General features: G+C 34.9%; 1 protein-coding gene across 6 annotated transcripts in view; it reads left to right on the forward strand.

Annotated features, from left to right (window-relative positions):
* The window catches only part of CCDC171 (coiled-coil domain containing 171), a 149,083-nt gene that overhangs the window by 64,440 nt on the left and 69,723 nt on the right, over positions 1-14,920 (forward strand). For all 6 annotated transcript variants that reach the window (XM_061441211.1, XM_061441214.1, XM_061441212.1 and 3 more), the window contains 5 exons: positions 2,350-2,854; positions 3,574-3,690; positions 8,051-8,277; positions 8,865-9,047; positions 10,728-10,913. In XM_061441211.1, coding sequence (XP_061297195.1) covers positions 2,350-2,854; positions 3,574-3,690; positions 8,051-8,277; positions 8,865-9,047; positions 10,728-10,913 — 1,218 coding nt within the window. The remainder of the gene's footprint in view (positions 1-2,349; positions 2,855-3,573; positions 3,691-8,050; positions 8,278-8,864; positions 9,048-10,727; positions 10,914-14,920) is intronic.

Genomic DNA, 14,920 nt, shown 5'->3' on the forward strand with positions numbered 1-14,920 from the left:
GCTAAAGGCTGTGGTATCTTGCAGTTGTATCAAAAGTCAGTGCAATCAGTGCCAAAGCAGGATAAGTACATGCAACTATACTGTTCCTGACCCACTGGGTGTCTTTGATAGACATGTCTGCCGATGTACTTAAAGCACAGGAAAGAAGGGGAGGACAGTGGTGTTGATATTGTTAGATATATAGATATATATTTTTAGAAAAATACTGAAATACAGGAAAACCTTTTGAACTCATAGTGTCATTCTATTTCTAGTTTCCAGTTCAAGCCAGAAAAAAAGGTAAGGATATAGTAAGAAGTAGGATGAAATGGTATTGCTAGTTGCACCTGGTTTTTGGTAAGGATTCTTGGAATCCACCAAGCTCTGCAACCCAGTGAGGTGTTCCTTAAGCTGGCTTGCCAATGTTTAGGAAGAAATGGTGTCCCTTTCAAAAAGTGTGCTTTTAAGATTTGAAGAAAACACTCGAAACAGTGTGGGGTAAGACAGAAGCAATTATTAGCTGGTAAAATCAAGGGGTATTTACTTACAAAACTTTTGCATTTCTGTAGTCAGAGATTGTCTTGTTCAGTTTTCCGTATTACCATATAACCGTAGTCATAAAAAGACTAAATTCTTTTTAAAAAATAAGCTTTAATTAGGCAGAGCACTGAATATTAGTATTGCTGCCCAACAACCCTGTAGGGATCACACTTTGTTTACTTGGATACTGGCCTTTCATCTGTGACAGCTAGAAACTATAAGTTGTTTTCTAAATTCAGCTTACCTTTTCAGTTCCTTCCAGTCATACTATCACAGGGTTTTGATTTTGTTTTTTTTTTTCTGTAGAAATCAAACACTGTAAATAATGCAGTAACACTGAAAGTATTGTACATGTTCATACTTAATTTTAGAGTAGTAAGTAACATATGACACCTGTAAATTGCATTCTGTAATTAAATCTTTTAGTTACCTACTCTATTTTCATATTACTGAAAGTATTTTAATAATACTACAAATTCTTCCTTTTCTGAAACAAAAGAGACAGTCTGAACTGACTAGGGTACTGCTCTATAGAAGCGTGGAATCTTTTATTTCCATTCTATGGAGAGCTGTGCATCTTTTTTTAACTGTTGTGCTTGCAGTGTGGAGGAGGGTGAAGAAACCAGGGTGCCCCCCTTGCTGCTTGCTTGGGAGTTGTACAAAGTAGAACACATGGGAATGTGTTTAGATGATACCATTTTACTTCTCTTTTGGACACCGCTGGCAGAAATAACCTCACCCCACTTTCAGCAAAATTGCCTATAGCTCTAAGAGAGGTAGCTAAACCTTAGCATAAACCTCTCTTTTCTTTATCATACAGCCTTGTCATTCCATTCATGTTTGGGTTTTTGTGTTCATGTATTGTAACTGGAGCATAAGTATTTAACTTGAGTTTGTGGGTTCTTTGTGAACAGTGCCTAAAATTTATCTCTGGATCTTGTTTAAATGTAGCCTCAAGTGGTTATTGCAATCACAGAGGACTGTCATGCATCAAGAAACCAATCTAAGTCTCTGAGGTCCCAGCGTAGGGTCTTGATTTCTGTACAAGAACTGCATGTTATCAAAAGCAACCAGTCTGTGCATGGTCTAACCTTAGTCCTGGCATTCCCTGGCTTGTTAGTGTCTTCATTTTGCTGGACTGGTTTACTGTTTTAAATCTTCCTCTTTCCCCATATCAGGGCATACAGAGGAAAATAAAAATTGTTCTGCAAGTTGAAAAAAATCTGTAATGTCCCTAGTCAAAATAAAAATATCTGTATTACACTGTCCTTTTGAAAACATAATGCTGTATGAGACCTAATTAATCTGTGAATATATAAGTAGGGGGTTGATTACAAAGTAATTAAGAGATCACCTTTAGTTCCCCTTTCCCAGCTGCTGCCAATCTGTTTAGGTTTATCTTCCAGAGTCTTACTTGTTTTTTTACTCTCCCTTACACTAACTTTCATTTCTGCTTTGAAAGACAAAGTTCTTTCTTGAAATGGAGGATGCAATTACTTATTGTTAAACCAGCTCATAAAACTGTATGGTGGATGATCGGGTACTGTCAGACCTCCTGTGGGCAATTGCAGTACTAGTGGATTATCGTATTTCTAACTGAAGATTGTGCAGATTTTCCTTGTGCTATTGAATTCTTTTCATACATCTGATTCTCTAACTGCTTGTTAGGTGAGATCCTTTAACAGTCATTAGTAATATTTTTTTGTTCCTTTAATGGGTTATTTGAACCCAAAATAAAAAAAATTGTGTAGCTAAAAATGATTTTTTTATTTTTAAAAAATATTCTCTGAGTAATTTTTTTTCTGATTTTCTTTTTTCCCCTTATCCCAGGAATACCAAAAAACAGCAGAAAAAAACAAGGAAAAAATTTATGTCCTTGAAAGAAGACGGGATAAATTAGCCCTTGAAAATGTTTCTGTGAAAAATATGTTAACACAGGTTCAGAAGGAGCATTCATCTCTCCTGGTAGCCTGTGCTCTGTTGGCGGGTGCCCTGTATCCTCTCTACGGCCGATCATGTGCTATGTCTTCCCAGAGGGACCTTCTCCAGGATCAGGTCAACATTTATGAATTAGTGAACCAGGAGATTAGGACCCTAGTTCATGCACTCTCTGACATAGAGGAAGACAGTCAAGATGATGCAAAATGGAAGAAAAGAAAACTCAAAGGCTTGATTCATGTTTTTCGAAGAGATGTGATTGCAGTTTTGGCAGCTAACAGATTTAAAGTTTTAGCCCAGTCTTCTAGTTCCCTCTTCTCCTGGGTAGATGGCTTCAAAGAAGGCATTGGAATTCTAGTTTGTATAGGAGAATCCAAAGGCAAACATAATGTGTCAAGTAAGCAAATGGTTTTCTGCTTTGATAAGTGTTATGTCAAATTACGTGGTTAGTAAATAACAAACAGGAATGTTATTAATTGAGTGTAAAGACAAATTTAATGACCTTTTTGTAAATGTAGTTTCTGTATTTGTGATTTCTGGATTTCTTGACAAATTTAATTTTCTCTGAAAAGGAAACATTTAGTTTGTTAAGCATTGAAAGAAAAGTTACAGCTACTCATGTGAACTCATACTGTTTGATATTCTTGCCATTTGCATTACAGATTTCAGAACTAGTTGCTGCCACATTCTCTGTGGTAAATACATTGTAATGTACATTTTTGAAAAGGTGCTTCCTCTTCTATTAATAACTTCTAATATTTATTTCCTACTAAAAATGCAAAAAGTGGCTTTCTGATTCAAGTAAAATATTAATAAAGGATTTCTAGATTTTCTTTAGAGATTATGTAATCTTCCTGGCCCTTCCTGTTACTGGATCAGCTCATGCTTCCTGCTGTAAGGATAAATGGTATCAAAAATGTTTCCCAATCTAGGAGATCTGTCTACTTTTCTACTCCTTTTAGTAGCTTTGGAAGCATATTTAATACATTTAAATCATCCTGAAAGAAGAGCTAGTTTGGAGCTTGTACACCTAGTTTTGGTTAATTTCTGAAAGAGCAGGAGATAGTAGTGTCTTAGTGATCTAGTTTTATTGCTAGCTACAATTCTGTTTCACAGGTCATGAAGAGGAGCAAATTCACTGTGTTGAAGCATTCAGCTGGTTTACTAGTTCTAACCTCCTTGCTGCAATTGTAAGTTCTGTCACTGAATTACAGGATGTTGTTAACACAACAGGTAAATTTAAAAGTATATTCTTGTTGTATAAGATAAAAAATAATCAGGGTGTTTACATGATTTCAGTTTTTGGGATTTTATCTAAACTATTCTGGATCAAATCTCTGGAGAGCTGTATTGGAACAGATTAATTTTCTTTAATTAGTGATAGGATATTTTGTAATTTCACTGTATAGAGTCACAGAACTGGTAGGCTGTAAAGTGCTTCTAAAAAGTGTATAAACATCTTTTCCTCCATTGCTGTGAGACCGAAAAAGAACCATCTACACCATGCCAGTGGATATTTGGAGAACTTGTTTTCAAAAGCTTCCAAGGAAATAATATTTACAAGCTTTGAAGTTATTTTGTTACACTGTTCTAATATTCAAAAAGTATTTTACTGAAGCTCAAACTATTTTTTTTTTCCATAGAGAAAATACATGTAATTTGTGCCTATTTCATCTGTGTTTTTCTTACATGTAGGCCCTAAACCCCACACATATTTAACCTGGGATATTGCTGCTGCTGACTGAAAAGAAATAATTATCTTTTGTGTTTTATATGATATTAATCTAGATTTTCCAGATCTGGAAAACAATTGAATTTGATGGATACTGTTTTCAGTAAACTGGTACCCGAAATCAGCCATTGAATCAAAAGTGTTTTGATTCAGTTTCAGGTGCTCTTTCCTGTTTTCAGTAACTTCAATTTACACCCTTAAAAAACAAAGTTTGAATTATGTTTCATAATATTTGCAGGGTTTTGCTGCAAGTGTTCCTCTGTATGTAATGTTGAGAAAGAACAGCAAATTGAAAAGGATAAACTTTACAGCAGCATCGATGTGCTGAAGTGACTAATTAGAATACCCTAGACCTCATGATATATTGCTGGTATTCAAGTATATGAGAGTTCTGGTGGACTCCTCTTGATATCTCTACACTCAACACAGTTTTCATTTTGAGAATTAGGAAGTGCCATGCTGAGAATATTATGGCCACACTTTGGTTATTTTTCATAGCTTATCTCTATTTTAAATAATTTTCACAGAACCTCAAGATCTGACTTTTCATGTATTACTTGGAATTCTGTTGCTCTTGAGATCAAAAGTCTCCCAAGAATCTGTGGTTCAAAAAAAGTAGTAATAAATAATTTAAAGTTTGACGTGAAATTCCAGAAGTGTTGAAGTGTTAAGGCTCTGAAGGAACATATTTGAAAGAAAGCTTGCATACTTAGGAAATTATTTTATGTTCTCTAAGTCATATTTCAAGTAGGATTCGAACCTTCAAAATGACTTTAATGATTTAGGAATTTATTTTAGATATAAATAGGAAATCTGAGGGGCATCTGCTCTCTTCAGATCTTGAAATAATGGCAGTTCCAGATTGGATATCACAGGAGGTGCTGCCTGGAGGTACAATATGGCATGGTTTGGTGTCTTAAATTAAAATTACTGTTAAAGATGGCTAGGTTCTCAGGAACCATGTGAGGCAGTTGAAAGAAACCAAATCAAGATTGCTCAGGTATCACTGAAACTTTTGGGCTTACGTGCTCTGGTGATTTAAGACACCTTTCTGGAGCTTTTAGCTTTTAATAAATAGGGTTTGGTTTGACATTTACAATCATTTCACACTGTTCATTAGTTTGGTTCTCATTCCAGCATGTCTTGGGATAATCTCTTAGATTCAGTTTGAATACAAGTTCACTGAATTGTCAGGGTATTTTGTTTTTTGTTTGTTTTGTTTTTTTTAAATGTTAGTTTTGTAGGTTTATTTGAACAGAATCTGTACTGCAATAAACCAGAGAAAGTAAAGGTCAAGCATTTTGAATAAAAACATCATCAACTGTTACATGCACAAAGAATTTGAAGCTTAGAATGAAAATTTTAGTCTTGTGTAGTACTACTAGTACATTCATCCTGCTGATTGTTCCGTTTCTCTAAAACAGTGTAAGCAAGAATTTTCTTCATCTGTTAGTGAAGATTTTCACTTTTCATTGTCTTTTTTTCACCATTTCTTTAATTGTAAGAATTAACCGCTCTTTGTGTAATTGTGTTAATAATTTCTTATACACATTACAAGGTACCTAATACTTTTACTGTAATTTCTTGATCCTTTGTGGGCAGGTACTTAAAATGTGCACACTTAAACCATATATTCACTTCCCAGTAATTATAGATACAGTTTTTTGTGGAATTGCATTATATTCTCACTTCATTTTTCAAAGCAGTCAGTGCCTTGCTCAACATATTAATGTGTATTTAATCAAAAAATGCTCTCCATAACACACCCCCCTCCCCCCCCCAAAAAAACCCAAAACCCCCAAAACCCAGAGGTGATGATTTGCCTTGTTATTCCCCAGCCCAATAAAATACCTTAAGTTGTAGATGCTAAGAATAATTTGGTTATGAACTGGAACAATCATTTAAAATAGTACAAAACAATTGCCTGAACAATTATTTGTTATTTATTTTTACTACAGTTGTACTAAAGGTTGTAGACATAGGGAAAGAGGCTGCCATCCTAGGTACTGCACGTATGGAGAAATACTGCCTTTTCTGGCAGGCAAACAGTCTTGTGTAAAATGAGATACCAGCTGTGTAAAATGAAATACTAGGAAAAATGAGAGAACAGTAGGTCATTGACAGTATTCTTGTTTTGGTATTTACCAAAAATTGTGATAATGGAGAGGGTTTTTTAGATGGTTTTGTGAAAGCAGTGCAGATGTTCTGGTTTTAATTTTTGGTTTAATTTTGTTCTTCTTAACTAAACATTAAAACTAGTGAATGCATCTTCACTTGAGAAAAGAGATTGTCTTTGAAACTGAAAGATGGGTAGGAGAGGATGATCTGTTAAAATATTGAAGATAGATCATCTTTTAAGTGATTACTAATAGGGAGTCAACACAAGTAAAATGTAGGAGCCTTAGCCAAAGTAGACAGAGTGGTGCAATGCAGTTTCTTCTGAATAAGAATTTTTTTTTAATTATTATTTCAAATAGTGTTTTGATAGATAAAGATAACAATGCTGGATAAGATTTTTAGATGAATTGAAAGAGTGCTATATTAAACATGAAGCTAGATTTACTACTAGCTGGGGCTGTGGAGAGCATGTACTCAAAAATGGTATTCCAGCCAAGCACTGGAGTCACTGACATAGTGGTATTTTGAAACTAAGCAGAAGACTGGCTCTGACGGAGTTTGTCTTGTGCCTTTTTATTTGCTTGCTTACAAATAAATTTTATCACATATATGTGTAATTGATTATTTATGATAAGAATCGTAATCTAAAGATATCAGTAATTAAGTTTCATTTGCTTTGAACCTGTGGTGTTATCCTCACAATGTGTAAAAAGAAATTCTGTAACTTAAAAAAGCTACAGTATTTTTTTTCTGTTTATACTTTTAAGTAAATGTTTTTATTCACTGCAGCAACAGGAGATCTGCTGCACTACTGAATGTAAATAAGCTCTTCCATGCTTGTCATCTTACACTGATAGTATCATAAGACAAGTAATGACAGATTAAGACCTGCCTAGCAGAGGGAAAACTAAATTACAAGACTTTTATTAAGGCATAAATAAACCTATTAACTGTTATCTGGAATACCAATTAGTGGAAGGAGCACTGACAATTTTATTTATCAACATTAAACACAATTATTAATTACAGACCTGACGAATCTAGGAGTAAGCAGGACATGTTGGGTGTGCTGGGGCCTTAAGTCCATTATATGAGAAGGATGATTACCAAAATCCTGTGGGGAAATAAGTAATTGTAGCTGTAAAATTTTAATTGCCTTGGAATAAGGTAAATTATATTCTCTTGTCTCAGAATATAAATAGTATGGCATTAAGGTACCAAGCCTCACTAATTTTGAACAGCAAATGATTTAGACATCTATAGAGGGGAGGGAAGAAGAGCCAGGAAACCCTCAGAAATTTGCATTGTAAATATTGCAATAAAGTAATTTACCATGTGCTGTCACATCTAACATCTTGACCTGGCTTGCATTTACTTGCATCCATCTTACATGTTTTATGAATTACAAAATTAGGACATCAGAGAAAGACTTGAGAAAGCATAGCATTGGAGGAGAATGTAAAAACAGCTAGAAAATTATTCTTTGACAGACAAATCCTATTCTAAGAATCTTATCCTACTCTTCTATCCAAAGATTGATAGTAGAGTATTCATTGCTAAATACCAAATTTGTCTGAAAGCCTTTCTGAGATTATTTCCTGTGAGCTCAGTCTTCTACTTCTTAATGGAAATTTCCTACTGAATATTTTAAAGATGCTATTTATTGTTGTTGCTTTTTACCACTGAAGAAAGCCCCAAAACTAATAAACTGTGATGTTTCTTTGTTGTTGTTGTTTCTTAAAGATCCAAAGCCCTGGCTTTCTGAGCATGTACTTGTAAATGCAGCCAGGAACTCCTTTTCAAAACTTATGGACAAACTGAATGTAATAATGGAGGCTGTTCCATTAGACAGCAGAAGGAGCATTACTTACCTGGAGAAAAACTCCTTGGTACAGAGATTGGCTCATGGACTTCATAAAATAAATACCCAGGCCCTGGAAGCTGGATTATGTGACAGACTACCTGTTATGGTATGCTTATTTATAGTGCTATTTCATGTAACAGTACTTTCACAGCATAGGTTCAGCATAAGTGTTATGGTGAAGCTGTCTTGATAGTACCATTAATTTTGTTTCAGATTCTTTATGAGTCCGTTACGCTGAAGTCAGCTCCATAGAGAATCAGAAATAGATTTGCAACACCCAAAAGCAGTAGGGTGTTAATAGATCTTTTGTTGTCAAAGAATTTAAGAAGAGATTTGGTATATCCAAGAAAAAGATTTTTTTAATTTTCTGTCAAAATTGTATTTGCTTTATAAGAACAAACTTGTAAAGTTTGATAGCCTTCTTCACTTTAGCCGAAGTGAAACAATAAAGTCTTTCTTACGTAATCTTTTACTGTGGGCTTTACATGAAAACAGGTACTTCCTTGAAAATGGAATTTCCGGTAACCCTCTACAGTACACAAAACACATTCACATTCTTGCACTGACGTGTCTTTTAGAGATGGACAGCAAAATGACAGCTTTATCTAATTTGCTTGGGTGCTCAATGTGATTGTTTTTATTGCTAAAATAGCACATTTTATAGCATATTATTTTGTTTCTGTTTACTAACAGAAAAGTATAGCATCTTTGCAAAAGCTGATATTTGAATTTACACAAAGACTTCATACAGCGGAGGTGGAACGCCGGTCACTGCGCCTAAAACTTGCTGAATTTAAATGGAATTTCAGTGAGATGAAAAAAGAAGCTGAAAAAGCCCAGAGCCTCCAAAAGCAATTAAATATGTTTAAGCAATCTGTAAGTATATTTAATTTAGATGATTTAATGAGATCGTCCTTTTTTACACATTTTTTTGATTTGTGTTCTTTTGAAAAACAAGTATAAAATCAATCTTCTATTAACAGAATTTTCCACAAAACTTGCTTTGTAAATGTTACTAAACTGTAAATCAGATCTATTTAGAAAAATCTCCTTTCCACAGGAGTTTCTCTTTGATTCATAAAAAGAGCTATTCTGTCTAAACTGTATGTTTGGTGTTCAGTAACCCAGGTTAAGTGGAAAGTTTTGGTGTGAGATATATATATATATATATATATATATATATATATATATACACACACCATAACATATATATATTTCACATACCCAGCTGGTATGAGGGTATCCAGTAAGTGTGTTCATGGGAAGTTAATAAAGCACAAATGTATTTTAAACTCTACTTGGATATTGCTGAATATTATGATAGACATTGTACTGTATCTTTGAGTGTGGGTTGTATCCCGAGCTAGTGTTAGTGTACAAATCTTAGTATGGTTGTTTCTCTGAAGGAGTAAGTTTATGGCAAAGAAAAGGAAGACCTCTACTGCATTCTGAGTAGCACGTACACACCCTTTGCTGTCGCTGATTTACTTACAACACTATGGGTTTACTAACCCATAAATACCACTGCCTGGAAGGAATGAGACAACAAAAAGGTTCCCTAACTACTAGAAGCCACAGTGTTGCAAGTAATGGACACAGTATTTAAAGGATTCATGCCGTTTTGTGGGTTATCAGTTTGTTCCCTGTCATGCTCATAAAACTGTGCCTTCAGCCCTTACTGGAGGAGAAGAAACTTGTCTTGTTTTAGCATGCTGGATGTTCATTGGGCACCTTTCCTCCTATGTGTGTTTTCCATAGGTTGCACTGACGATTGAGTTTACATTTGAGCTAGCTGAGAAAGTGAATGGATAAGGATTCTTACGCATGCTTTACAGATGCACAGTATAACTGAAACAGTTGTGTCCCACAATGAGCAGCCTTTTCTGTAGTTTTGCCCAGTGCTGATCCTGAGGCCTAGTTGGTAGACCTGTCAGTGTGTCCCAGTCAAAACATTTCTAAGCAGGGAATATTTTTTGGGTGATTTCACATACATTCTGCTTCCTGGCCAATACAATGGTGTTTGTTTTTTTTTGTTTTTTTTTTTACTCAAATGGACAAGGTTAGATCTAATCTCCTCAGTTTTGTTCATAATGGGTTTTATTCCCTTACAGTTCTGGGACAGTTAGATGAGGTTGTCATATTTTAGATTGTTGTTGAAATGTAGATGATTTAAAAATTATTCCTTCTTTCTGGAACGTTTTGGGGAGGGGAGGAAGAGCCCAGGAAGATATTTTGTTTGCAAAAAACAATGTGGGGCATTGATCTACATATTTCCTTCTAAATACTGATTCTTTACAAGCTGGGGTGCTAATTTGAATAGAATAATGAAAATGTACTGTTTACAGTACTCTGAATGCTTTGTTTGAAAGAATACAGTCAATAAAGTTGTCTGCTGTTTTATTATTCAGTGATCTATCTTTATGTTAAAAAAAACTATTCATCTTTAGCACTGTTTTGGTTTAGAATTTGATATGTTTTCAAATGAAACTCTGAAGTCAAGCATGTAAACAAGTGAATACAATTACACAATAAAACACAATTTATTTGCCTTATCAGAAGTTGATCACCCATGAGAGGTTTGAAAGTGCATGTGAAGAATTAAATAATGCATTACATCGGGAGCATCAGGCACAAGTGCTTTTGAACGAACAGGCGCAACAGCTACAGGAGTTAAATAATAAACTAGAATTGCACTCCAGTGAAGAAGCAGACAAAAACCAAGTCTTAAGTGAAACTGTAAAGGTAAGATAATCCTTCTGAGATAGGCACCAGAAATGTACGTTTTGGTGAATAAGCCGAACTTGCAGTTCTTGTGCAAATTAAATGATAGGAGTAATCACACACCTGCTACTCAGTCCATTAGAATTCTAGGGTCCTCCAAAACCACTTTCAAAATGAAACTTCAAGGTATAATTTATCTTTTCTGCTTTTGGGACTGGGTGACGTACACCAACATCTGTAATCTGTGGAGTGTCCGTGTTTTACATGCCATCTCATGTTACATAGGAGACAGCAGTTCTAGCTGTCATGAGGTGTTTCTAGATTATAGGAAAAATGAAGGAAGAAATACAGGAACAGTTTTATTTTTATTAGTGGTCGTAAGAATGTTTTAAAACTGGATTAGCTGTTTCCTGAATATCAATTTAGGATACAAAATGCACTTGTCAGTTCAGAAGATGCTAGTTGAGAGTAAAGAAAGATCCTTTTTCATCAGGATCTAGAATTTTCTCCAGATGCAACAAGTAATGAGGGAAAAGATACTGTTATCAGAATCTGTGGTAGCAAATCAGGGAGCAAAGAGAGAATAAGGGGTTTGAAACCAGGTGTATATCTAATATGGGAAGAGAAGAAACCTCATGATGGCAGGCCAGTAATGTGTAGTTACCTGAGGTTTGCAGCTTTTATTTATTTTGTATTTAGAGCAAGCCTTGCTGCTACTATCTGCTCTTCAGATCCACTACTGTCTTTCCCAGTATTCTGTGAATTGTTACTTGAGCAAAAGAGACTGCTTCGCTGGTATTTTGAGAAACAGGATAATTTGCGAATGTGAGGAAGATGAAAGGAGGAAGTGGAAAGAAATGTCAAGAAGTGGGAAGAGAACCAAAAAGATGCAAGCTACAAAACTAGTAGAAATATCAGAAACCATTGTTGAAAATGTAACTCTGAAAATGGATGACAGGGAGTGTCACTTGCCACGTAACGTTTGAAGTGATGTACAGTAGAGGAGGCTAAAGGATGTTGTTGTATTTATTAAGGATGATTTTCTTTAGCAGTATTACTTACTAAAACTGCTTTGCCTCAGTAAGGGTGAAAGACAATGACATTTCCAGTATACCTCTTGGGTTTGGTATTTTTTTTCTCCCTTCTGGGCCCCTGACTTTGGGTGTTTCATTTCAATATAAGAATAAACTTGTCTAGTGTTTAAGTTAGGTTGCTTGTTAATACTGTTGCTTTTTTGTTTTAGATACAACTGCAGTATATAAAAGCCATTAGGCTTGTGTCTGATTTCTTTGGGAAATACTTGATTCAAGATTTCTAAATGGTTATTAGGAGCCAAAAAAGAAGGAAGGAATAGAATACAGATGTTATTTGAAGTCTTCATTATGATCTACACTTTATACCTTAACATGTGGTATTTCAACGTGTTTTACTTTATATGTAAAACACGCTTTTACATTTTTTCAGAAATGAAGCAAAAAGTCAATTGTAGGTGTTTAAAATATTGGACGGAGTTTTAAACAAATCTATTTTATTGATTATTGGATTTGGATAATTGGAATTACATTTCGCAGCTTCTGTTTTTTTGTTAATTAAAGACAATTTTTTTTTTTTTGAGACAACAGTGATCCTAAAATGCATCCTAATTCCACAAAGTCTTAGCAGTTCTTTGCTACTGGAACAACTGGATTTAGTGTAGAATGCTTGATTATAGCTGATAGCTGTAATGTTACAATACGGTGTAATACTATAGTAGTTGTGAGAAGATGGAGACTAAGAAGGTTGACAAAGTAAGCTTTAGAGCTGAAATGTATTGCTTACAGTTCTACTGATTTGGTTTTCTAAATGTATGACTGTAATTGTCAGTTGTTTCCCTGGAAGAGTTTTGAACCAAATTTAAGTTCTAGACTTATTGCCATGTACTGTCCCTAAACTTCTCTTTAAATAGTAGAAGGTTTGTTGATGTCTCTTAATTCCTTCTTTTTGTTCACTACAAGAGTTAGAATGAACTTGCATATAAATAATATATTAGATACTTTTACTTTCTATCACTTGTTTTAAAACTTACACTTCAACAGTAAGGAAGTATTTTGGTATTCATATACTTTCATGAAGTAGGCTTATTAAAGGAGTAATACTTAATTTCTTAGCTTTATCAGTTCAGATTTTAATCCTGTATATTTTTATCTTCTTAATGACATGTACCATAGAGACATCCAAGGTAGCCAATTACATTCAAGGTCAGCTGGAACTAGGCAACTCTTTCACACCAGTTTTTTCTTAGATGAGGTAAATCAGTTGCTGCGATTCCCCTGTCTTTGAAGGGAAACTTCTACACAAATTAGAGACAGTCGTCTCTAACAGACATCATTTTTACTCCTTATACAAGCATGTCTTTAATTCCAGAAAAATACTTCTTTCTATTGGCAGGCGCCATGTGTATATTTCTTTCTTTTTAGGTATGTTAGTATCTATAATGAAAACTGTATTTTTAAGGAGCAAGTCACTGAAATTGTTCATGAATGGTTATTCCGACATTGCACTTGTTATCGTTTCAGGTGCAATGTATGTTGACTCATGTAACTTGCTTCTGATCTGCCTCAAAATAGACTTCGATACATGTTTTAGAAGTCAACACCCTAAATTTTGGCTTTATTTACTCTGCTGAGTTTAGTGAAGCTGCCACTGATTTACGAAAGCATAAAGGAAAAATTCTCATTCAGGTGCTTTGATAACAGTCATAGAAAAATGTTTTCTGATGGGAAAGTTTGGCATGTTTATTTTCACTAGCTATTTCACTTAAATCGTTATTGCATGTGCTGTGTTCAGCAAGTCTAGTGTCCTTTGCTGAACAGATGCAACCAGATTAGATTCTGATGGAGACTGGGATTGCTAGGTTTGTTTTGGAAGTGAATGTTTTACCTGAACAGGCTCTCTGTTCTTCTTGTGGATTTCAAGTGAGGGTGTTACACAATTGCTGCTTTATGTTGCTGTCCCTCTTTATCTTTTTATACCCACATATTTTCCCTGAAAAGTAATTTCAGTTAGTTATACAATTTCTTTTGTTAATACTATTGCACACACTTAGCAAGTCAGTTTCCTAGTTGGCTGTTTCTGCAAATAAAGCAGTATTGTAACTTACAGAAGGGTTAAAAGGCCTCACTTGTATGAGAAAGGCCAAGTGATTTTCATGGTTCTCAAATAGAACAGTAAAGATTACAGTCATTATAAATAGAAAAATAGGTTTAGGATTTGGTTTTGTTTGTGACTTTTTTTTGTATGTTGGTTTGTTTTTAACTTTATGACAGCTTCAGTTGTAAAGATTGTTAAGATTTGGCTGCACTAAACGATACTGTTGATTACCAAAAGCTTGTTTGTCATTTTGTCAAGAAATGGCATTTTTGTGTATTGCCTGGTTAAATTAAAGGCTGTTCTTTAAAGAAAGCAGTATAGCTGATTACCATTAGAGAATTTGTATTAATCAAGCTTAGCATGTTGAAGAGAGGCAGACTCCCCTCTGAGTAGGTTAGAATCTAAAATTCATAATTAATTAATTTACTGGTTTTTATTTTCCATACTGTATACGTTCTGAACACCTAAATAATGTACAAAGTAGGTAAGAAAGGATTAGCATTGCCATCTGCCCTATTCTTAGTCAAAACAGGTCATGTGTTTTTGTCTTACAGTAAAATAGGTGCATGGGTGGCTGCAGATCCAACCTCGCATGCGGGTGGACCAGCGCATGGGTAGCTCAAGATTGCTCAGGAGATGACAGTCCTGGTCAGACACTTCCTGATTGCCTAAGCACCCTTTTTTCCAACCAGATTTGCATATCCCACTTGCCCATGATCATCGTGCTTGTAGTAAGCGTGGTAAAAGCCCTTCCCAAATCTTGCGAAGCCAAGCCATCAAAATAGAAGTTAGAATCATACAATCATAGAATAGTTAGGGTTGGAAAGGACCTTAAGATCATCTAGTTCCAAGCCCCCTGCCATGGGCAGGGACTCCTCACACTAAACCATCTCGCCCAA

This window comes from Pezoporus flaviventris, unplaced genomic scaffold, assembly GCF_033815535.1.
Source record: "Pezoporus flaviventris isolate CSIRO_AGI_PZ_B2104156 unplaced genomic scaffold, CSIRO_AGI_Pfla_v1 ptg000212l, whole genome shotgun sequence".
Lineage (NCBI taxonomy): Eukaryota > Metazoa > Chordata > Aves > Psittaciformes > Psittacidae > Pezoporus > Pezoporus flaviventris.